Raw genomic sequence first — 25,576 nt, forward strand, 5'->3', positions numbered from 1 at the left:
TTTACCGTACATTATTTTCAGTTAAATCTTGTTGAAATCATAAGAACTTGCATTTTAAAAATGTATCTTTCAGATCACTATATACAAAATATATCATCCTTATGGACCAAATGAAACCTGGTTTTCTGTGACGTTTCCTCTTCAGTTTTAGTTCCAGCTGTGTAAAAGCTGGATGCTGACACCTGCTGGACTCCACGAGAACAACATTTCCTTAAGACGTCTTAATAAACCCTTCCATTTTAAAGCTCCTCCTTTACACCAGTCCTTTGATTCTAAACTTCTTTCTATTTTCGACCTCCTTTGCCTCAAGCCCTTTTCTTCCATTAGGTTAGGGTTTTAAATCCTTTCCAGACAGGATCAACATTTGCCTCAAGCTGTCCACTTCATTATGTGTCCCAGACTGCAAAATCAATCTATTCACAAGTGACTGCCTAACCTTTACTCATAAACCATCCCCTATGAAAATTGCATTGCACTGTAAAAATGTCGAAAAGTCTTTAGACTGTAACAAGAAAAAACAAGAAGTTTGAAACCGCAACTGAATTTCACATGCACGAGGTTCACATTTGTGAAATGTTCTCCCGAAATTGAATCTGCATACTTGGAAAACTGTGTCCACTAAATCACAGTTTATCATTTACACAACCAACTCATGTTTGTTTATTTCACCAAGAAATCTGTTTTCTGGGTTGTTTCTTTTGAAATTCCCCTCATGCTTTTTGTTCAGAGCCCACAGGCTGCAGGACCAAGCAAGGAGCTCAGAGCATAGACTCCACAGGCCGGTTCTGGAGAGGAAAACGTTCCCTTGTTGAACAGTGACAAGGGTTGCATTTGAAAGGGAATGCCTCTGAGGAGGCAATAAGACGCCCCTCTGAAGGATGAAATAACCCTTTTTATGTTTTGTTTTTTGTAAGCATATATAGTGCAGAAGGTTAGAATTTAGCTGCCACCGTGTTTTTTTAGCTGTCTTTCTTTTTTCAAACAACCATCACTGGGTAATTAATATGTTCAAATATATGTCAAACCTACTAGAGCTGTTCATCCTCAAATAGGTAAACATCATTCATACGCAAAACAAATGTGTTCATTGGGAAAACCTGCTTCAACTTTATTTTAAAGACACATTCATAGACATTCAAACACATGCATCATGTGCAATACAAGAAAAGCACAGACACTCTGCTGACACAAAGCTTTTTCTGTTACAAAATAGTTAGGTGTTATTTCTGTTGGGTATACAAGCTTACAATATAACAATATCCTCAACCCCATATCCATATAGTACAGATAAAATATCACAACATAAAGTGACTCTTGTTGTGTTCAGCACTGTAGCCCTCATTCTTAAAAGCTATACATAAAAGAAAACTGTTTAGATCAGCCTTCTCCACCATCTGGATGGTTAATGTGCAATTCAGGAGGGTTAAAACATCCAGAAGGAAGTGTAAAAACAGAATAAAAACACAGCGAACAGCCTACATCATCTATAATAAAGCAGAGTTGCTTAAGGCTTCATTTTACACAACTATAATTCCCCAATAATTTCAAAACACCTTCTGATAATTCACAGGAAGGAACGAATAATTAGCTACTAATTATTGGGAAAATATAAACAGCATTTTTAACCATGAGTATACATTCATTTCAGTAACTGGATTGCAGAAAGTACCAGCAAACCACGTACGTAAAACATGCACTATCTTTTGTTGAACTTACACAAGGCTATGCAAAATACGCTAGTCATGGCTATCTTACAAGACGTCTTTTTTCCTAAATGCTTTTGATGTATGGGTGCTACAAAATTGTAAATTTGACTCATTTCACTTTAGCACCCTTCCAGCCAGCATGTCCCAGCGGGCCCCATCTGGGTATTGAAAGTGGGCTTTGGCTTGAAATTGGCAAATGGTGTGGGTCCCTGACAGTTTCAGTATTATGGGCCCAAAATGGGAAGTCTATGTGGGCCAATATGAGCAGCCTCTGAGGGATAGAAGTGTACGTAATGGGCATGGACTAAGAAAGAGGTGAGTTGAGCAGAATCTACCTGGATTTTAAGTGAAGTATGTGTTTACTAAAACTATATGGGACCCTCACAGTCTAGCTGGGTAAACACAGGGCTTTTTTTTTAAGCAGGGCCACCACTGAATAACATATACATTTATATAAACTATAAAATAAACGAGAAACGCCATTAAAAAGTAAAGCCTTTCTTTTGATGAGGACATCAAATGCTATTTGGAGTTTTCTGCTTTCATTAACCATGTTGTGCCACCTGTTTGTGCATGTTAAAGGTCTGGAAAAAGTTGCATTGACGTCCTTCAGAAGTAACCTGCTATTTATTGTAGTGGCTTTTCGTCTGATACATCAGAATAAAAAAGAAAAACCACATATCTGTGTAACACCTGGTTGGTGGCTCGTTCTGCATCATTTCAACCAAGAGTAAACAGATGCTTCCACTCTTTCATTTTTGACCCTTAGAAATAAGAAGAATAAAAAGGATTAAAACCTGTAAGGTGCATCATGGTATGGGCCCTGAAGACATTGTTTTTCCAAAGAACAAAAATACATATTTCTCTTCAAATATAAAGCAGTATTAAGTAATGTTGTCGTAGGTAAACTCACGGTCAGGACACAAGTTTTATTTTTATTGAACTGAAGTGTCAATAAATAAAGTATTCTCAGGTCTTTTGTCTCTAAAATCTATTTTCCAAGAGAGAATGTCTCATTAAAACCGTGTAAACAGACGTAGGTGAGACACCTTGTACCTTGCGATTCAGGTTGGTCAGGCCGTGTGATACTGCTAAACAGATGTGCTTTGTTTAATTTTGTCTCCATGTCAACCAAACAAACGGTCATGGCAAAGTTGTGTTGTGTTTATGTGCAAACGGGAAGTGGAAAGAACATGAAGGAAGAAGCTCGCATGAATTAAAAATGATACATGGAGAAAGAGCAAAGGGCAAAGATGAGGGCAGCAAGAGATACAGATGGGTGTGTGTTGTGCTCTTTTTCGCTACACATGCTGATGTAACGTATGGAGGCTTAAAGATTCAGATTAGGCAGGCATTAAAACATCTGGATCCATATTGTGCTGGCGAGAATCACATTCATATCACTTTCTCATCTCATGTCCTTAACACAAAAGATGAGCTGCTTGAGAGAAACTTTTTAAAACTGACTGGTTTTTACCAAACTGTCAAAAAGAATATGAAAATAGATACAACTCAAATCTTTCATAATTTACTTAAAACAGCGTACTGATGCTGAATTTGTATGCTACACGTGTGCATGCTGGTTACATAGCAATCATCAAATCCTCTCTTTAAATAAAGGCAGTACATCACAGTGAAGCACTGCGGCAGAAAAATTTTTTTTAATGCAAGGACTTTTGTTACTAGGAGTCCTCAGTTGTCAAGCTGCTACAGCCAATACCACGTATACAGTCTTAGAAAGCGTCAACAAAAAGAAAACTTGGGAATAGTCCCCTCTCTCAGTGCCAGTGTTTTCTCAAAACAAGTATATAAAATGGGCTCACACAAAGTGGTTTTTGAACATGTGTGTTACATAACTGAGTCTCCGAAGGCTTCAGGGACTTTTTGAGTGGAAAAAATTGAATTTAGAAGTTCCACTGACAGAGCCAGGGAGTCTGTGCTTGTTCACTGTTTAAAACTGCAAAAAATGTGAGCAGATGCAGCTGCAAAAGCTTCATTAGGGGATGTGGGGTAGTGTGGAGAGAACCAGGAGCCAACTTTCTTTCTTAATTCACCCTGAAAAAATAATCTAAATATAACAGAGTTTTGCCCAAAAGCGTGTAGCTGCAACAAGTGAACCTACCAGAATCAATCCTCCTCTTTTTAGCTGTGTTTTTGGTCTCTACTAGCTTTAAAGGGTTGTTAAAAACAACTAAGGGAGGTTTATTGTGGTTCCTGGTTCAAATCCTGGCTGGGGTCTTTCTGTGTGGAGTTTGCATTGACCCCAAGAATGAGCGTGTGTGGTTGTTCATCTATGTGGCCCTGTGATGGATTGATGACGCATCCAGAGTGTACCCCTTAACATAACTGCATAAAAAACACTGGAAAACTCTCCTGCAGATTCCTGTAACCCTGATCAGGAAGAAGCAGCTACAGGCAATGGATGGATGGATGGATGGATGGATGGATGGTGAAAAAGTTAGATTTTATGCTGAAAATAGGGGTTATCAGAGTGAACGAACAGTATAGCTTATAGCTGCAGGTCAGACATTTAAACGAGCAACTGTCACTGTAAAAAAATAAAAAAAAATAATAATAATTATACCTGTTTCCAATTGGCTCTGTGATGATAACCTAAAGATGAAATGGGACTTGGGATCTGTGAGGATAGAGGTCCAAGTATCTTCTTACCAGCGTACAATAATTTACATACATTCACACATTTCTCTGCACACATTGGTCGTGATGCACTTTTGGTATTTTCCTTCTAATTTGAAGATGCTCGTTAAAACATTCAGAAACATCCATGAGTTAACGGTCAGTGCAGATATGCTCCCCAACTGTAAAAACTTTCACTCAGAAATATTTTCACGCCATAAAAATGTGCTATCGGCATCAAGATCCCCCTTCTTTTGCAACAGACAAAAACACAATTCAACCCTGAGCCTTCGTGATAATTCTTGAAATGTTCCCTGAAAGGATGTAGTGCCATTTCTCCTAGAGCCAGGGAATAAAACATAATATTCGGGGCGGGGGGGAAACAAAAAAAACAACAACAAAAAAACTCAGCAGATAAGCTTGGCACAAATTATTGTGGATCTATTTTGAGACTTGCCTGCTAAACAAGTGTAGCTTTTTAATGGGAATGAGTGCACATGGTCAGATCTTGGTATTATTTCCCTCCAAACAGGCTGATGGAAGTGAGCACTTCCTTTATATGTTGTAAAAAGTAGCAGCATGTCTCACAAGGGCAATGAATGACATCACTTCACACTGCATAAGACAAACCACGATTGTCAAATGTGGGAATCGGAGATATTGTGTTCTCTTACAGTCACTTGGTAAATTAGAATGTTAAAATCTAAAGATCCATAAAATAGTAACAGAAACATTTACATTTATAAATTCAGATAATGTGTGCTTACATATTACAAGTCTTTAATTTCTCTTGACTGACTGAAACCTTAACTTCAGGTTTTCAGAGGCATTTAATCAAGTCTGATGACTATCTGATGTTAATTCTCACGAGTTGTTCTGATCTCAGATTGAACTCCTCATATAACTGCTACATGTGTTGTGTATTCATCTTTCACACCAATAACACTTCTTGAATGGTTGGCAGTGATCTTATACCAAGAAGTTAAACTATTTGTACACATTTTCATGCTAAGAAACAATGCACATGTGCATTAAGGAGGTCCTGGTGCTCTGCAGTGCAGTTCAGATGCTAGGCTGAAGGATGTGAAAAGGTTGACTTGTCAAAAACTGTGAGAGCTGTGATTCGCTGTCCGGTCACCACCACTGCTGGAGAATGAGCAAGGAACAAGTCCACAGATACAGAGTCTGCTTTTAGTCTGCTTTTAATTGATGTAGACAGAGCTGGGATTGGGGGGGGGGGGGGGCTTTGCTTGTATTGCTCATTTTTACATCTTTTTTGAGACCACTGCAAATTAGCCATAAACACAACTCGTCTCCGACCCCACTGATCCCTCAGTCCTGCTCTCACCATTCTCCTCCTGGCAGCCGTTCTTAGCACTGACTGGCTCTGGACTTGGCTTCGTCACGTTCTGGCTCCACAGAGAGATTGACTTCAGACATGCATACATCAACGCTCATGATGACTGAAGTGTCTGAATCACTGCTCAGAGGAGGTTGGTGTTCACCTAAGGGGCGAGACACAGAGGTTATTCATTTCTGATCATGCCACAGTAAATACAGTTCTTTCTTTATATTCTGGAGTTAACTTAAAATAATTGCCACTTAATGACTCCTTGGAGTCTCTTCCTGGTTCAATGTGCAGTTAATTTTAAGATTTCAACATTTATTCTAAAGCCATCAATGCCCTTGCTCCGGCTCAATTTGCAGAGATTTTAATACTCTTTAAATATAAAAAGGTCCATCTCTGTAGATTTCCTTGAGTCACCGGTAAAAACATCTCTAGACCCAAGTGTTCTAGGATCAAATGTGAGTCATCTGTCCAACTGCTAAAGCTTTAGGACCTTAAGAGACCGGTGCATAAACAAATCTGTTGTATGTATGTAATCTGTTGTAATTTGTTGTATGACATCATACAACAAATAATTATTTAAAGTTATTGAATTATGGGGTGTACTTATATGGATCATAGACTTAACGATTTTGGACGCAATTTTAAATATCAGAACATTTCTGGAGTTGGAAGAAAATTGTGAAGCTTCTTGCCCGACTTTGGGCACACTTTCGGGTCAGTGGATGGACTAAATCTGAGCCAGCCTTGTCCCTGTCTTGGTTTTACAACAAAATCAAACATGTTTAATATTATTGAAAGTCTTTATTTAAAGTTTTCTTTTCATCATCTTTTAATCAGTTGGATGACACTTCAAGAAGGCTGGAGTTCACAGCCGAAACTGTTGCCAGTATGAAACATCTATTGTAAACTTGATTGTCTGATGAAAAAAATAAATAAATTAAATATTGTATAGAAGCCAAAATGAACCTGATCAACCTATTACCTGAAAGTCCTTTCGCCTTGTCTCATGCAAACATTTGTGTCAACATTTGATTCACAAAGGAATCCGGTTCTAGTTGCATTAATAGTGACGTCGCTAGATCCCAAAACTTAACTCTGCCACCTTAAACTTGGCTTCATAGTTTTTAAAAGTAAAAAAGTAAGAGGCTGTCACATATTTGACTTTTAATAATATTTCTAAAGCTTTTATTATTGTGATAATTTTCAACTCACTTCCTCTCCACACACACACACACCCACACACACACACACACACACACACACACACACACACACACACACACACACACACACACACACACACACACACACACAACACACACACACACACACACACACACACACACGCTTAATGCAATCATTTTCCTTAATAAATTAAATAATCCATTAAAACTCCATTGTTTGATGATCTCATACATATGTCAGAAAAAAAAAGAGAAAAAAGAGAATAAATACTTTTGAATAGTGTTCTTCATATAAAGTTACATTTAGCAAATTTTAACTACACATAACAAGTGTGTACATACTGCTTGCAATGATGTGACTCTGCTCTGCCTGCAGGTCCGTCTCGGCGTCATGATGGAGCTGTTGGTGTAGGTCTGTGACTCTTCCTGTGTGATCCAGCACCACGGAGCTCTCATTAACTGTGATTTCACTTGCAGCACTGATGGGATTGGCGTCTGGATCCCCGACAGACACCTCATAGTCCGGAGGAACCTCATCTGTGCAGTCTGTGTTGAACTGAAGCGTACCAAACCCATCAGGTGCTACACTTGTTATTCTGTACATTGTTTGTCTTTAGCACCTTCATAGTGTCAGTCTAATTTGATTTTCTGAAGTAATATAAGTTAGCTATTTAAATAGTTTTAAAATACATGTGAATGAGGTATAAGTAACCTAAATATATTAAAAGGAGCTTACTGCGATTCCCAGGGCTTTGAGGATGTTCATTTTGCACATGGGGCACGTTCGGTGGTCTAGTAGCCAAGGATCAACACAGTGTTTATGGAAGACGTGTCTAACCCCAAACGAGACACAAAAGCACAAAATCATACAGTTTTTTTTTTTTTTGTTTTAAATCAAGAACTGACTTTAAAAAAATATGTGTGAAATGTCTAAACATTGTTGGCTATGTGATGATGGGAAACACTTTACCTGCATGGTAATATCCTCACAACATCATTGGGTCTATAACATTCGATGCAAACTGCACAGTTGTCAAAGTCTGGTTCAGTTTCCTTAAGCATAAACAAGAAACAAAGGAATAAATTCTCCAATAAATCCCTACACAGTAAATCAAGAACAGCATGATCTGAAAAATGTTAAGAGGGGATACAAATGTTAAACACATGTTTAAGGTTCTGCATTATCTCAACCAGGTGTTCTCTCTTAAGCTTTTTTTTTTTTGTCTTTTTCTTGTGTTCACTCTTCCTAAAATGCACTTTTACAGAGGATTGAAAATATTTAAAGCTAAAAAAAATTTCTAAACATTTCATTATATTTGATAGCGTAGCTCTACACTCAAACTCAAGCCATAAAGATTATACCAAATACTGGAATCTAATCTGCTAATCCTTTTTTGGAGCTCAAGTTTAGTGTTTATTTTAAATGTGTATCTAAAATATGACTCAAACCAAAAAAGCAATTTGGTCTGATTCAGAGTGCATATTCATCATATATCATCAACAGTATAACCAAGAAAAGACGATTTAACAGTTCAGTTCACAATTTAGTGCAAAAATCCTCTACAATCTTTTGCAATGTTTCAACCGAGATTTGCCTGATATATGTAGCACGACCCTTAAGTCTGAATTTGTTTTAATAAGAATTAACAAAAAACAAAACAGATTTCACAAGCCAGATTTCTTAGAAATAAACTACTCAGTTATTTGAATGTAATTTGGTGAAGACAGCCTGACACAGCAGTGAAATAATCAGAAATGGTAGTTCAGTCATTTCAATTATGACTTTTTTTCCTCTTTAAGAAAGGTGACTTTTAGGTAATCAGTTTCAGGAGGTGAGCGTGTTTAACCAACATGAAACAAACTCATGTTATTTGGCATTTGTCATTTCCATCTCTTGAACCCATTGATGTAAAAGGGACTATAGTTTCTTAAAGCAGCACAAGGTAACTTTCTGCTTTTGTTGAGTTTGGCGGCATCTTTTGGACAAAAGCGGTAGTGCTTTACCAGAAAGAACACTACGTTTCCCATGAGCACCAGCGCGTACTGCCGGAAAGATCATGTCCCCGTCGCGTGCATTTGTTTTGATAGTAAATGAAGACGGGACGGACTTTCAAAACCACTTTTCTGTTTCACCAAGTGAACAGACGGAACGCAAAAAAAAGATGTTAAACTGCTGGAAAGGAACTGGAATTTACCGGGATACCTTAAACAAGGAAGCCAGGGAGCAGTATATGGAGAAAATAATGATTATTAACGGTCTGGATCCATATGAAATCCCTACTAAAGAATGGAGCTCCTCGTCGGAGCTCCACTCTTTAGAAGGGATTTACTGCCGCAGTTCTGCACAACCAGCGTCTTAGGCTACCTTGATTAGGAGTGTTTGGCAGCTGCTTTGGTAAATGTTTGACTCGCCATGTGTTTCAATAAATTTGTATAATAGTACAACTTACAGTACATGTTTTGTATTACTCTTACTTCTCTTTTCTTTTTTTTTGACTGCTGTATTATGCTGAAGAGGCTCCGAGGCGTGAGCAATATTTTTGTTTTCCTCGTGAGATAATTTTTTTCCTCTGCAGCTACAAATAAGAGTTAATATTTTTTCCTCAACAAACTAGTTTTATCTGCAGATTGGGGTTAATTGCACCGCAGAGAGCTGGCCAGCAACTGTGTTTAGCTGGCGAAGTGGGGAATAAAACCCGTGTTTTGATCCGACACCGGTCTGTGTGAGTGTTTGGTCGTTACAGCCGCGATCCAAGCGAGCCGACGACTCTTTCACTCTTTTACTCTGTTATATCAGATACTTGGCCTCCGTGGTTCTGCCTCCGAGCAGGAAAGCGGTGAAAAGTTAAACCATTAGCGATCTTTTCCCCACGTCTGTTGTGTGGAGCTGCTGCAGCCACAACACAGCAACGGGTTACCAGCTTCTGCTGAGCCCTGCGCTCCAAGCCCCACCCATTTTCGTCTCGACTCCGAATCGGGAAGGAGGGGGAATTGACGTATGCCGTAAAGCAGTCAAAGCCGTAAAAATGTGTAGTTTTTTAGTGTGGCAGGGTTCCTACCATGCACCTCAAAGTTACATAGTGCCAGTGAAGGCGATACAGACCCCCTCAGACCATGACAGAAGTGTCATTAAACCTGTTGGAAGTTGATGTACCATCACAATGACTCTGGAAATATGATATTAAGGTGGAAAAGTTACATAGTGCCGCTTTAAATAATGTCAGAAATAAGTTGGACTCCTAAACCGACCATATCTAAAAAAAACATGAACAAAATAGAAAATCTAGGTACAGTATTGAAAATACTAATACTAACCTTGAAATTGAAACAAATTGAAATAAAAAGAAATTGAATTGACAGAATCAATGTTTTACAGTCAGCAATAGAAGCTCTCAACTGATCTAAAATATGTCATGTGAAGTCTGCAGAACTTTGTTTACCTTGTCTCCTTTCTTTATGGTGTGTACTTGAAGTTTACTGATGGCCTTTTTAGCAGCATCTCCAAGACGCCTCTGCAGAGATAAAGAGATACATTTTATCAACTTGACATGGTTGAACATATTTTACTGGTCAAAACAAGAACGTAAAAAACTAGTAAATAATAAAAGCAACATCATAATGGGTATGTCATTGAGCTGGTAATGCAAAGTAGACGTGAAGATGGGAAGTGATTTCAACACAAACTTCAATAAATAAATAGATGGAACAGGAAGAAAACGGCTTTTCACTGGGAGACTTAAATAATATGACATTGACAACAGCATGCAACGGAAATCACCCTAGAATAAATCAATAAATAAAACAAAATTATCAAACATAATTAAAAAAAAATCTAAATTCATTCTACTACAAGAAGAGATGTTTCCTCAGCAAGCCATATCAAACAATTCCATAGATGAGCTAAATAATAATTATTTATTCATATATATATTCACATTTTCATATATTATTCATATATATTTCAGCATTTCATTTTTAGGGGAGATTGGGCATCCTTCATGGTTTCAAATGAGTGATACAATCTCATTTTTATAATATAAAAGACTAAGACATTACATGAACAAAAATTTGAACTTGTAAATGAAAATCTAGAAACGCCAATTGCAGAAAATCTCAACAATGTCAGGAAATATAAAGACATTATTACATAAAAGGTTACATGCTCCTCAGGGTCTATGAAATAAAATGTGGTGTTCCCCAAGGTGAAATCCTAGGCCCAATTCTTTTTAAATGTACATATGCTTCAACTTGGGGATGTCATTAGGAAACAAGGCATTCATTGTCACAGCTATGCTGATGACACACAGCTGTGCATTGCCATGTGTCCTGAAGACACACGGCCAATTGATTACCTTTTTAAATTGTATTTTAGATATTAAATCATAGATGGCAGAAAACTTCCTGCAACTCAACCAGGTTTTAGTTATCAGTCCCAAGGCTAAGAGAGATAAAAATTTGTCAAAATGACATTCTTAAATACATGTATGATTAAACATATCTAATCAAGTAAAGAACCTGGATGTTAAGGTCAGCCCTCCGCACAGACCTGCCTTCAGTGGTTTTCCACTCGCCTCTCTCCTGCTCACCACATCTGCCATGCCCACCTCGTTAGTCGCTCCATTCGCTCAGCTGCAGCTCATCGGCAATCAAGCCAGTTTAAAAGCTCCCCTCTCCTCCACGCTCACTGCCAGATTGTCTCTTTGCCCTCTTGATGCAAGACTCTCCAGCATTCCCTGTTTTGACTTCCCGTTGCCGACCCTGCCTGTTCCTGGACTCTGCCTGTTCTCCGGTGCCCGACCTCGTCTTCCGAACCTGACACTGATTACTGTCTGATCCTTGTCCTGCATTCCTGCCTGCTCATCGCCCCTTTTGGGAAATAAAGTGAACCAGACAAACTACCACTGTATGCTCTGTGTGCTGCATTTGGGTTCTCTGCCGGCCGTTACACTGGATATCATTCTTGATTCTGAGCTTAGTTTTATCCCATGTTTATCATGTGGTTGAAACCGGTTTCAGTCATCTTAAGAATATAGCCAGAGTCCGTCCGTTTCTCTCTCCGGCCTATGGGGATGCTACTACAGAAAGCGAGCTCACCGTACACCGGTTTTAAAGTCTCTGCATTGGCTTCCCCTGCTTTTCAGGATCGATCTTAAGGTACTTCTTATGGTACATAGCGTAACACAGAGAGTTTCCAACGCGTATTAATGCAAAAAGAATAATAGCTTTACCAAATTAACAAATCCATGATGATATAGCATTATGGGTTATTTTAAAATATGCAGATGATATACTACTCTACATACAGAACCAACAAGTTTCACTGGAAGAACCCACAGAATTTTACCACATCACTAAATTATTCAACCAACTGGTAAAATCAGCACTGGTATTCAAGAGCAGGAATCTGACGGCCTTATCACCTGTACTCTCTTTTCAAACACCAAAGATAACAGTTCCCTGGACCCAATGATAAAATGATTACTGGGAAAAAAAAGAAAAGATTAACAGTGCCAGCCCAAAAGATCAGAGAGCTGAGTTGGTTGAGGTCTCGCTAGGTTTTCATATTTTTATTTGTACCAACTGCAAGAATCATTTTGGGCCTCCCTTACAGGTTTTCCAACATGTCTATAGCGCTGCATCTGATCTGCGTTGTCTCGTGACACATTTTATATGTTGCAACCATTATGGGCCATAGTAAGAAGTTTAAGGGTGCAACAATCTGTTTTGTGGTGGGAAGAAATTACATTTTAAAATAATGATGACCGTCCTGTGCAGACTAAATCTGCTTTTCAAATATGCTTCTTTGTTCTTTGTTTTTTTGGTGCTTTGTTATCTTTGTGATGAAATAGGACAGTTGTGGGCTTCTTCCCAGCTTAACCTCACTTTCAACTAATCAGCATCACCTACGTTAACGATTATCTCCAAGACCTACATGCCGTTAACTTTTTTTGATGACTGCATGCAACGCATTTATGTTGACTTAATATCCAAAATTCGTCAATCAGCATGGAATGAGGTTGATGCAGATATAAATAGATGCTACAGTAAATGAGCTTTTTAGGCCTGCAATGCTGTGGAAACATGCATGAGTCAATGTCAAGAATGAGATGAAAGCACAGTTGCAGTCTGAATCCCCCAGCTCAAACTGTGGTACACACTCATACCTGGTTACGGTCTCGTTCATTAGCGTAGCGGAACCTCTGGATGTAGTAGAAGACCAGCCAGGTGAGGGAGATGATCATGAGGACGATGAAGGAGATGGAGACAAACACTACCGATGTTCTGCTCACGTACTTCTGCAGGTTGCGTGTTCCTACAGTGATGTGCAGCATCACCAAAATATGCTGCTCCAACAAGACCATTATCTCTCGGCCTTTAGGCTCTGGGATCATGATGGCCACAACATGGCCTGTATCTACAAAAACACATGTAACACAGGCACCATTGAGTTAAATGTGCAGGGAAAGAAAGTGGAATACAATAGTGAGAAATACAATACAAAAATCCCTGTTTAAAAGGGTCTCAACATGCTGGAAGAACATGTGAAAAATGTGAAGACCCACAAAGGAAACACAGATTTACATCTAATAAATCATGTGTGATATTTTTTATTTCGAGTTCTTTTACAAACTCCTCCTAGGGACTGATTTTCATTTAAATAAAAAATTTGAAAGAATTGCATGGTGTTGAATTCCAAGGCTTGCCAGTTTTCATTTAAAGATTTGCCTGTGGTGTTATGTAGATACAATTGCAGCAGTAAGAGTGTCCGCTCTGCTTGGAAGCCTTTCCACACAATTATGGAGTGTTGCTTTGGGAATTCATTAATTCATTCTGCAGAGCATTTGTGTGGTCAGGCACCAATGTTGAAGACAAAGCCTGGCTCGCAATATCCATTCCATGTCATCCCAGAAGGATCTCGATAGGATTGAGGTTAGGGCTCTGTGTGAACTAGTCAAGCTCTTCCACATTGAATTAATCAAATCATTCTTTATAGTCCTTGATTTTTGCATTGTAGCACAGTCATGTCCAAATAGAAAAGGGCCTGCCTTAAACTGTTGCCACAAAGTTGGAAGCATAGCATTAAGCTTGCCAATCACTAGTGATAAGACACTTGGCCCAAGCCATATAAAAAATAAAAAAACAGTCCTATATCATTATTCCTCCATGTGCTCAAGCAGATAATGTTTTCCCAGCATTCTCCCATTCTTACAAACCCAAACCCGTCCATCTGACTCCAAAACAGAAAAGCACTATTCGTCACTCTGCAGAACACATTTTGATTGCTCCACAGTCCAGTGTTGGTGTGTTTAAAATCTTATACATTTGATGAGCAGCCCAGCCTGAACATTTCAAGCAGAAAAAATAAGCCAATTAAATAAGATACTGGCTCATCAACAGATTGATTTGAAATTAATGAAATATTTTGTGCGTATAGTACAAATTTTATAAAGGTAATATATACAAAAATGTAATGGGCAAAATTTTGTCAACCATTGCACAAATGACTTGTGTGTTATTCCTTTGCACATTGTCTGAGAAGGGTCCAAGCTAGAGATATGTCCACAACAATGTCACGTGACTGCAGTGGTACAAAACTTACAGCGGTGCAAAAACCCTGGATGGATGGATTCAAACTGAAAAATCCCTTTTTATTTCTTTTACACCCAGCTCTAGAACTAACAGAAAAATTGGGCTGGTGTTTGGGAGCTTAAAGAGAGCAGGGGTCACTAAATCCTCTCAGTGTCAAAGACTTCCTGCCAGCAGCCATCTGTTGATTTACTAATCGTGCATAATGAAGGATTTTACAATATACTGAGCAGGTATCTTCCTATACGTGCAAAAAATAAAAAAAGTCTGAAAAGGACAAAGTATTCACAGTGTACGACGTCTGAACAGAAAACCGTCTTAACCTCTGAGTTATATGGCAGAGCCAGGAAGAAAGAATGGAAGCTTTAGTCTCACTAATCAAAAACAGTAAATAATAATACTATTTGGGAAGATTTGCTTACAACGTTCATTATATGGTTATGTCTCAGTTGTTTCCATAATGAAATCATTGATTTCGTATGTATCTCAGTAAGGTTTCATTAAAACCACACTTTTCTTCACATATTGTTTTGATGCAGTGAAGGGCTTGGCTTGAAAATGTGATGCCACTTGTTTTCAGTCAAAAATCAAGATTTGGTAACATTTTGATTAAAATATGACAACAGTTTACCTATGCTTATACCAATACCAATCAAGTCTAATAAAAATCATTAACTCAGTTGTCGTGAAGTTCTCACTTTAGTTTTTCCATTTTAAACCCCTGAATATGCTATATCTTAGTTTTGTTTTGGGTTGTTTTTGGGTTTTTTTGGGGGGGGTGGGGGGCTTATCTACAATATAATAACAATATATTGCAATCTGGCATTTGACCAGCGGCTCTTTAAAAAAAAAAAGGAGAGAAAAAAAGGGATGTATATGTATGTTATAACAGCCCGTTTACAGAATACATGAGATTGTGAATCAGTGAAGTCTCGCAGATCCTTGGTTATGAGTACTGTGTGAGATTACATGCTCTGTCTTATGTAAGAGAGTGGGATTTCTTTTTAAGGTCCTTGTCTTCATGCATTTCATATTTCTACAGGAATTTGACCCATCATCAGAAAAGTGCACTTAATTAAGTTAATACTAACTGAACTCGGCCTATGGCAGAATCCTCTAAAAATTATTAATTTCTTTTGGAGTTCTGTTGGGTGCAAAGCTGCTATAGAGATATCAAAGACTAAAATAAGATGGTATGGTAATATAATACTTAGTATAATATTGTCACTTTAAGACACATTCTCCTCTTGTCTAAAACAAAGTGGTGACAGCTCCTTGGTTGGTTTAAATCTGAAAATTCAGCACTGGTTGAGTTCAATACTTCGATATTTAGCATGTAGTGAGTGAATGACAAGGGCTGAAATGCTCAAATTAATTGCTTTAAACAACAAAGGTGCAAGAAAGCTCAACTCTTTCAGCCCTAAAGATTGATGGCTCCAAGAACAGCTAAATCAACTTGATACTGTTACATCATACTCCCTGTACAGCCCATTTAAGGCTGTGGTAGCATGAAATCAGGGTGGCTCCCTGTGGTGGTATACCCCATCCATCAGTCCTTATAAACAACGGCTTCAGGCAATCTGGCATCACAAAACACACAGCTCAGACTCACGCAGAGCACTGGGCAGACTATTGTACTGCTGCGATTCTGTCACAGAGGTACTAATTCTGAGAGAAAACGTGCTTTCCTGAGGCAGTAAAGGTTTTGAATACCAACAAATGCAGTTGTGACGCTCTATAGCTGCCCCACTTACTGGCCCCTTAATGTGTGCGGTCAAGATTTTAATATTTCCCCCTTGTGGTACCTATACATTTTTGGTATTGAAAAATTGAGTTGGTAGGGTTTTTACCATCAACACAAAGCATGTTAATGCATTAGATGTTCTTTCTCCAAACATAGAAGCTGTTAAGCAAACATTGCTTCCAAAAATCATCAAGACAACGATCACCTGTGTTTGCAGAGCAAACAGATGGCAAATTGCACTGCTGAACACAGCTGTCTATTCAGTCTGATGCTCGCGCCAATTTCTAGCTCAATCTTTAGCTCTTTGTCAACACTTTGTTCCTGGGTTTTATCAACAAAATAAGTATTCTGATGAGATAAGACAGGGAGAAAATTTGTACAGAGAATTTAATCACACAATATGATACAATGTAATAATTCCCAAGATTCCAGGACAACGTAAAAAGATAAACAACAGTGCTCTGAAAACCTATTTTTTCCACAAGGATAATCTGAGGCTGACACAGTCTTGACCTCCAGATTTATGGTTTTATAGAGCATGGCCATATGGTGAAATGAGGAAATCACCATGATGCAGCTCTTGCCTTCGTAAACAAGACTAAACCACATCACCTCAGGTCAGAAGTTAAATAACTGAAATGGATACAACTACTCTGCTTGACCTCTGTAAACGAAAAAACAAGGACAAAAACACTTTTGTATGGCAATCTCAATCTCCACAGCCAAGAGAAATAAGGTAAGGCATATTAGGGCAAGTTCTCTAATACTAGTACTAGTGGAAAAGCATCATAAGCTTCAACTCTTATCTTCTTCTTCTGTGACGCAGCCAGGGCAGACTAAAATAGCTGCTCCGAAAACAGGAGCGCAATATCAGAGACCAAGACTGAACTAGTGAGAATATATGGCCAAAATGTGAAAACAAAGAAGGCGTAATATTGAATCTGGTTAATGCAGTGAGTCCAGCATGTTCATGTTGTGAGTTTTGCTTCTTTAAAAATCTGGTCCACTGTCAGTGGATAACGTCAAGAAAAGATTACTACCAAATTATCTGGTAACCTTTTTAATCAGTAAAAATCAGATATCTACAAAAGTAGGTTACAGTGTATCTTAATTATACAAATATTTAGAATACATATTAAGATCACGATTAAAAGTACAGCTCAACAGTTTGGTAAATGTAATCGTGGGCAGTCTTGCTAAGAGTGAGATATTATGACTGCTATCACTCAAATGTCTGTAAGGAATGATGAGGCTAAAGCTTGCAGCCAAATCACTCAACAGAAAAGCTGGGAACAAGCTAAAAGAGATTTAAAAGAAAAGAAAATGGCTTAATTGTGTAGATATGCAGCAGCTGCTGACGTGACAACATAGTTTGGCAAAGTAGGTTGTCATGGCAACACAACGCAGCCTGGGTGTGCTTTATAAGACCTAAGCAGTCGGGGAAGTGATTGCAGCAGAGCACAATCAGAAATCACTAAACCTGTTCTAAAAGGAAACTTGTGGCTCCACTAAACATGCAAACAAGAAGCTGATACCATGTAAAACTGCCCAAGTATGAAATTGGCCAGGTAATTAAAAGCAAACATAAGTAAAATGTTCCAGTGAAGGCCAGTCCAGGCCTGACTCATCTTCTCACCCAGTAACAGCAGAGAAAGGCTCCAGCCTCTCCATGAGCCTGATGATTTAGGTGAGTATGAAATATAAATGATCTATTGCTATTGAGTGTTAGTAATGTTGGTTAGGAATATCAATTTATACAGTATAAAGTCTGGATTTAAAGAAGGCAAAAAAACATCACTAAGCATTAGCAAAGCCTCTCTCAACACAGCATGACTGCTCCAATCTTGGTATTATGATTGGTCCAGATATTATTACTGCACAGTAACAGGTTTGATTACAATAAATAAAACACAAACACCACAATAATGTGGCTTCTAAATATTGGTGAAAAGTCATTTCAGTAAAAAACAAAAGTAAAACAATAATTCTCAAAGTCAGCTTCTCGCAGCCTAAATGAAACCAGATGAATTTGGGGATTGCAGAGCACAGGAATGACAACATGATTCCATCTAATCTGTCACTCATCAGCTAGCCCTTACTTCAGTCTGTCTATCCCTGGATTCAATTGCAACGAGGAAAAAAAATAAAATAAAAAATTCCAGTTCCCACAACCCCAAGAGAGCCCCTTAAGCTTGTTGGTCTAAATACACTAAATGTTTGTCATGAGTGCTCCAGACCACCTCTGAACATGACCTTAGCAACTGTATCTAAAACGTTCTCAGTCAATCCTGAGAGCATTCACACTAGCATCTGTATAGGGCTGTGTACTTATAACTGGATCACTCATGATGCATGTTAATAACAAGTGTTAATAATATATAATAAGGTGCTGTGAGGTGTCATTAATAGGATTCTTCTGGATCCAGTAATAAGTCCAAAATAAAAACAGTAGTTCAAGGGGCCCCCCCTTTTTTTTTATAAACTGCATCAAGGCTATGTGATATGCCCTCAAAATAAGATATCTTTAATTTTAGACAAAACAGGTTACATCTCTGTTGCACTACTGGGAAGACAGATGTAAAGGAGAATAACCAGGTTTTGCTGCTCACAGGACCATTCCTTCTTTTTTTGAGAGAATTTGGCAACAGTCAATACATCATATTTCTAAAACTCATATTAGTTTCTTTTGTGGAAAAGAAAAATGCACAGAAAAACTACTAAGTTGGGAACAGTGATGAGAAGTTGTAACCAAGGAAGTTGTCGCTGCTGATAGAGGCAATAGAGTGCTGGGTTTCACTGACTGAGGACAAGTACACGCACAATATTACAAAGAAAAGGGATACGATCAGCTAACATTGGTATAAATGGTGCTTTCCTGATTGTGTCTTAATTTGAAGAAATGTAAAAGATAAAAAATAAGCCCCCTGGTCCCTTCAATTCTCCATCTCAGGTCGGTTTTCAAACTTCAAACTATTAAACACGGTATAGATGCCAGAATGCTCTGAAAATTTGGGTTAGTTACTGAATTATATGTAAAAGGTTAAGAGACTCAACCCAGGCAATACATCTGTACTCAGCTGGGGTCAGTACTGCCCCCTCAAACTCGATTCAGTTATAGAAGAAGCAATCTTTGTTGGTACTGCATATGACAGGGTGTAATGTGTCTAATTGCTTTAGAAAGGTAAACAATAACAAGAGTCAGTGGGAAGCAGAGGAAGGATGAGGACAAACATGGAGCTCACAACAAAACACATAAAACAGAGGTCTTCAGCTGTGCAATCTGACTATCTACCTAAGAGTTTGAGTCATGATAACACTAAAAGGAATCAATAGTTGTGCTTGATCAATATACATAGGGATCAAAACTGTTAGGTTGAGGCAGATCCCTTAATCTAGTCCTGCAGGAGGTTTTTAAGCTTTGTTTTCCTCTCCACTGTCCCCTCATGCTTGCTCAAGATAGCTAGATTGCACTCAGGGGAAGATTAAATGCAATCTGTTGGTTTTCTTAGGCTACTTTATGGATTGGCATTATATGAACTTTAAATCTGGTCTCTGTTGAATTACAGATGTGTTTAAACTGAATATAATTTCACTAAACTGGATTTTTTTCTGCATAAAGTGCCTTGAGATTAATTTTGTTGTGAACTGGGCCAAACAAATAAAAGGTGAATGAATGAATGAGTCGCTGTGTGACAGGTTTGCAGTTCCTGATCATTTTGCATGGGTTATGTTGGCTATGTTATTTATACAGCCTTTATTTACTAATATCAGTCGTTAAATAGGTCCTGTGGAAGTCTATTGACTGTCTACAAGATAAGTGTAATGTTATTCATTATTCGTTGAGCAGTCATTACACTTTGAGCTGTCAGGAAAACTTTGAATTGTATAATGGACCTCATTACTTGTGAAACAAATATTCAGGTTAAGAGGAGGTGACTAATGCCTACATGATTCAACTTGACATAGATCAGGACTAACAGTCTGTTTTTCTTAATATTACAAGACAAATCTTCTGTACTTATACAAAAGAATTTGCTGATCGTCCATTTGTCTTTCAAAAGGCCATTTCCACACTTATCTGGTTTAAGCATTGAAGCAAATTGTATTAAGCTTCCGTGATTGTACGCACTGTATGTATACAGATAAGGAATTGTTACTGAGAAACTTAATATAAACACTGAATAGCAATATATTTTGAAATTTTCACATACTGTTTGTAGTTTTGCTTCTACACCTCTCTTTGTGAATAATGTACAAGATGAGCTTCATTGTTTTCACTTATATGTAGGATTAAGTAATTATCTATCATGGTTCATTAAGTGTGCGGCTTTAAACAACATATCTACAACCCTTCATACTGAATATTGAAAAGAAAATGCTCAGGAGGACCACTCATTGAGAAAATACTGCAGAGTGAAGAAAAATTAGGACTGTGGAAGCAAAATGAGATAAATATGTATGCTTTTGGGCATTTAACTGCTGGAAACCGAACCAGTGCCCGTGTGTGACACATAACGAGTACCAAAAATAGGTTTTGCAATCTGTAACATGAACAGTTTTTCCACCTTGTACAGCTGTTTGTTTGGTAGGATACATGGTTCATTTCATACATTAATATACTGTACCCATCTGTTTACTTTTCCCAAAGTTATGCGTCCAAAACGGTATGATATATGAATTTAGCCACCATAAGGACAAAGTGATACACTTAAACCTAATGGTATGATGTTACAAACCCCACTGTCACACTTCAGCAAAGATCTCAGTCCTGTCCTATAGACAGTCAGCAATCTTATTGGAAATGGAAAGGAGCCAATCTGCTTGGGGAGCCAGTGTGTATTGATTGTCTTTTACTTTACCCAGATATACATCGATCATGTATCTGATTACACTGATGCAGGACAGCTCTGTAGCCTCAGAAGGAGAATAAGAGAGAGTAATTACCCACTGAGATGTCCAGCTCTTGAAACCCATCAGTGACATGTGCATAATTGGGCATAAAGCTAGCCCATACCTATCAAGTCTCCCGTTTTGGCCACCGTAATTGACGCCTCTGTCCCACCGTCCTCCCGTATTAGTATTTTCCCGTAAATTTACAGTTTTATAAAATAATAATTTTTACTCAGCAAACTGAATTGTCACTAGCCTCGTGAGAACTGCCACCTGCTGTAGCCTGGGTGACAGTTCTCACAATGTTAGTGGTGACAACGGGAGCAAACTCAGCAACAAATCAGAGATGGATGGATGTAACGAGAAAGAAGATGTGTTTGGACAAAAAAGAAGAAGACTTGGTGTAAATATCTCTAAAAATCAAAAAACGAATTTACTTTCCTAAAGAGGAGATACAGAAACATACGTCTGTGTCATCAGTCAGTGAATGCCAGAGAGCCACATGAGTGGAACTTAAAAGAAAATCTACCGTATTTTCTGGACTATAAGCCGCACCTGTATATAAGCCGCACCCGCTCTATTTAAAAAAAAGATATGCAAGCCGCAAATATTTATGTTGTTAGATTAGATATTTACTACATGTACAGAACCATTTTGAACTGTAAATGATGTACTTGTTTGTACCTAAATAGATCCTTTCCTAACAGTGTCTTTTAACACGGCAGGAACTTTGCTGATTAAAACGGGACAGAACCAAGAGAAAATAACCGGTATTTATCTATCTATTTATCTGCTTGAAATCTGCTTCTACCTACTTCTATCTGCTAAAGAAGAAGTAGCGTATTCTTCTTTGCATTTATTTTGTCTTAGTTCTGATTCTAATTCCAGTTAGAGCGCCCGAGTGGTGGAAGAAAAATCCACAGAATAGCCACACCTTTGTATAAGCCGCATGGTTCAAAACCTATGAAAAAAGTAGCGGCTTATAGTCCAGAAAATACGGTAAATGTTTCACTTGAAGACAATTAATGTGTATATTAACTGAAAATATTTAAAATAAATAAATGTGTTTTAATCCACTTTTGTGTTTTCATTTAAGCTCTATTATATGAATTACATACATAGGAAAGTCCACAGCATTTCTGTCAACAAAGGTAGACTTATCAGATTCTGAGCACATAATTGTAGTTTGTAAGTGGTTGACAGGTAGTTATTTTACATTTCTCGTAAATCTGTCTATAAAATGTAAGATAATGGACCTCGGTTGGGCTGGTGGAAAATGCCCCTTATTTTTAAATCCAAAACTTGACAGGTATGACCTGGCCTGACACCTGTGGAGGGTGATGATGTCTGCCTTGCTTGCAAAAGTATTTACATAGTATGTAAACTATTTGTTTGTTTTTTTGTTGTTACTTTTGGCCTATCGCACGCGCGCACGCACGCACGCACGCACGCACGCACGCACGCACGCACGCACGCACGCACACACACACTTATAATGATGTTTGTTTATTTCATATTTTATTATCATTAATACTTTTTATCTCATTTTGTTATTGAGGTTATCTAGCATTATTACTATTACTGTTAAGGTTGTTTTATTTGACTGTTAAGTGTACTTAAGCAAGGAATATCAGTATGGATCATATTGTTTCTGTACTTGTAAATGTATATTGTTATGTCTGTTTGTTATGTGTGGACCCCAGGAAGAGTAGCTGATGTACTGCATCATCTAATGGGGATCCTAATAAATTCATAATTCCCAAATAGGAAAACAAACTGTCTGAAGTGTACGGCTTTTTCCCTCTTTCCTGCATGGGGCATCGTTATAGTGTCGTTGGCGCTGTTGAATATGACAACGGCGGACACGTTGGAGTTTGCAACGTTACGAATTTTCTCTCGGTATGTACAATTTCCCGGAGCCGATTCAGATTACAATAAACATTACAAAACAAATAAATAATCTTCCTGCCTCTGAGGAGTATGACTATAACTACACATTAATTTTCATACATTTTGCAGATAACGGTTACATTGTAGAAATATTTGAACACTTGTGTTTAACTTGATTACGCTAAATGAATTGACCTAAATTATGTGGTTGCCATATACAGATGTAAATGTATTTGTTGGTACCACTCAGTTTATTTGTATAGCACAATTCAACACAAGGTAATTCAAAGTGCTTTACATCAACTTTAAAAGCAGCAAGACACAATTAAACAGTAACAAGTCATTGAAAAAAGGGAAATAGAAAATAAGAAATAGGAATAATAAATAAATTAATAAATAATAATATTATTAGATAGAATAAATAACAGGAATAACAAGCTCAGTTAAAGAATCCACAAAGGTCTCTGAAATGACTTCACACTGAAAAACGCAATAACGTTAATAATTTACTAAAATCTGACTTGTGAAAATTTGCATGATGTGCATGACACTGAACATGGACCAGTGAACGGCGAGTAGAGCAACATTTGCTGTGAGTTCAGTTGTAAATTTCATTCAGAGGTTTAGGGTCAATGGGACTGTTTCCAACATACCTGGACGTGGACATAAGAAGAAAAAGTATGACAATTAAAGTGGTGGATAATATGTATTCATTCTCCTTATACTGGACCTCGGTTGGGCTGGTGAAAAAAATGTCCCTTATTTTTAAATCCAAAACGTGACAGGTATGACCTGGCCTACCGCGGTTGAATTGGTTTGATATTGGATATTGGATATTATGAATTCAACACCCATAAAACTTGTGATACATAACACCAATTGTTTTCATTAAACCTCATTAAATCAGCCCATAATATGATTTTATAATAATTACTCTCTTGTGATATATACGGTAGTGAAATGACCATGAACACATCACAAGTGGTTTGACCAAAATCAGTGGTATGTATCACAAGTTTTATGGGTGTTGAATTCATTAAACCGCATTAAACCAGCCCATATATATGATTTTTTAATAATTACTGTTTTGTGATATATAGTCTAGATGACCATGAACACATCACAAGTGGTTTGACCAAAATCAGTGGTATGTATCACAAGTTTTATGGGTGTTGAATTCATAATATCCAATATCCAATATCAAACCAATTCAACCGCGGTACCTGGCCTGACACCTGTGGAGGTGATGATGTCTGCCTTGCTTGCAAAAGTATTTACACAGTATATAAACTATTTGTTTTTTTAATTGTTATTACTTTTGGCCTGATTCCAGATAGGAAAACAGACTGAAGTTGACGGCTTGTCCCCTCTTATCTTACCTGCATGGGGCATGGTGATGGTGTCGTTGGCGCTGTTGAATATAACCACGGCGGACACGTTGTTGGAGTTCGCAACGTTCCGGATTTTCTCCCGGTATGTGCAGTTTCCCGGAGCCACCAGCGCCACCCAGGAGCTGCTGCTGCTGCGGGGGAGCGGGGGGAACCGGACCCGGGGGTCGCACGCCTGCCGGTCCTGCGGGAGGCTGGGCAGCAGCACCAGCCCCCGGGCTTCCCTCTTGGGCGAGTGCTCGCCGTAGCGACCGCACTCGCTCCGCTCCGTCCGCACCAGCGAGGTGGCCGGGTCCAGGTACGTGATGTTGACGAACGCCGTGTACCACTCCTCCTTCTCCGCCACCGTGAAGTCCAGGCACAGCAAGTGGACGAAACAGAACGAGAGGAGCAGCCACGAAGAGAGAGCCAGACTGCGGCAGGCTCGGATGAGGAGGGACGGTGGTGCCATGATAGTGCTGGAGGAGGACGGGTGGATGTCCGCCTAGGCTGGCATCACGTCCCTCGTTAAAATAAAACTAACACAAAAAAAAACAGAAAAGAAAAGAAATAAAAAGATGGCCAGCCTGAAATTATCTTAAACTTACATAACATCCAGAGTCAAACAGGAACCCTCACAGATGAGACTGTGTAGGGGGGAGTTGGTCCGTGGATAATGCCGCGTTCCATTTGTCCTTGGAAGTGGGGATTTCCCAGTTTTTAGTCGGAATTTTCAACTGGAACGCCCCTCGAAGTTGGATTTCCCACTGGGAAAGTGGGAGAGTCTTCACCACCCCCGAGTTCACATTCCAAGATGGCTGCCCCGGTTGTAAACAGTAGAAGAGAGCTCTGTAATAATTCGTAGCACTTCATTCTAGTTTTGGTCACACTAAATCAGTCGTATACAAGTATTGTTCGGCATATATATGCTGCTATAGTGTAATTTACATTTTTCATGTGGTATATGCGAACTACAAACTTGTTTACCTACTTTGTAACTGGAACGCTGATAACTCGGCTGTGACGTCATTCCCAGTTCCGAGTTCCGACTTCCGAGGTAAATGGAACGCAGAATAATTATGGTTCCGCGTTAAATCGACGCAAAGCCCTACGCCGTACCCTACGGCGTAGTTTTACGCGGCGACGCACTGCGTACGGTGCGCGTCGCCGCGGTACCTTACGCCGTAGGCTCTGCGTTGGTGTAACGCGGAAGCATAAAT

General features: G+C 38.6%; 1 protein-coding gene across 2 annotated transcripts; it reads right to left on the reverse strand.

The window, feature by feature from the left end:
* Positions 1 to 1,092: 1,092 nt before the first annotated feature.
* On the reverse strand, positions 1,093 to 25,576 carry rnf150a (ring finger protein 150a). 2 transcript variants are annotated; one of them, XM_061718148.1, is made up of 8 exons: positions 25,348 to 25,576; positions 24,369 to 25,205; positions 13,043 to 13,293; positions 10,319 to 10,390; positions 7,849 to 7,931; positions 7,615 to 7,711; positions 7,221 to 7,434; positions 1,093 to 5,848 (listed from the first exon to the last, which is right to left on the reverse strand). In XM_061718148.1, exons 2-8 carry the CDS (start codon positions 24,826 to 24,828, stop codon positions 5,715 to 5,717), a joined length of 1,311 nt encoding a protein of 436 aa, XP_061574132.1. In that variant the 5' UTR covers positions 24,829 to 25,205; positions 25,348 to 25,576; the 3' UTR covers positions 1,093 to 5,714. The 2 variants fall into 2 exon arrangements, with proteins under 2 accessions (XP_061574132.1, XP_061574126.1); XM_061718142.1 differs by having other exon boundaries at positions 24,369 to 25,576.

The sequence above is a fragment of the Cololabis saira genome, chromosome 1 (genome assembly GCF_033807715.1).
Source record: "Cololabis saira isolate AMF1-May2022 chromosome 1, fColSai1.1, whole genome shotgun sequence".
Classification (NCBI taxonomy): Eukaryota; Metazoa; Chordata; class Actinopteri; order Beloniformes; family Belonidae; genus Cololabis; species Cololabis saira.

Bases quoted from the DNA above. Each gene is read 5' to 3' on its own strand.
- rnf150a (XM_061718148.1), bottom strand. From the start codon at position 24,828: ATGGCACCACCGTCCCTCCTCATCCGAGCCTGCCGCAGTCTGGCTCTC. The intron at 7,932-10,318 runs GTAAACAAAGTT...TTTATGCTTAAG, and splicing joins CCATAAAGAAAGGAGACAAG to GAAACTGAACCAGACTTTGA. The intron at 7,435-7,614 runs GTAAGCTCCTTT...GGTACGCTTCAG, and splicing joins TCAAAGCCCTGGGAATCGCA to TTCAACACAGACTGCACAGA.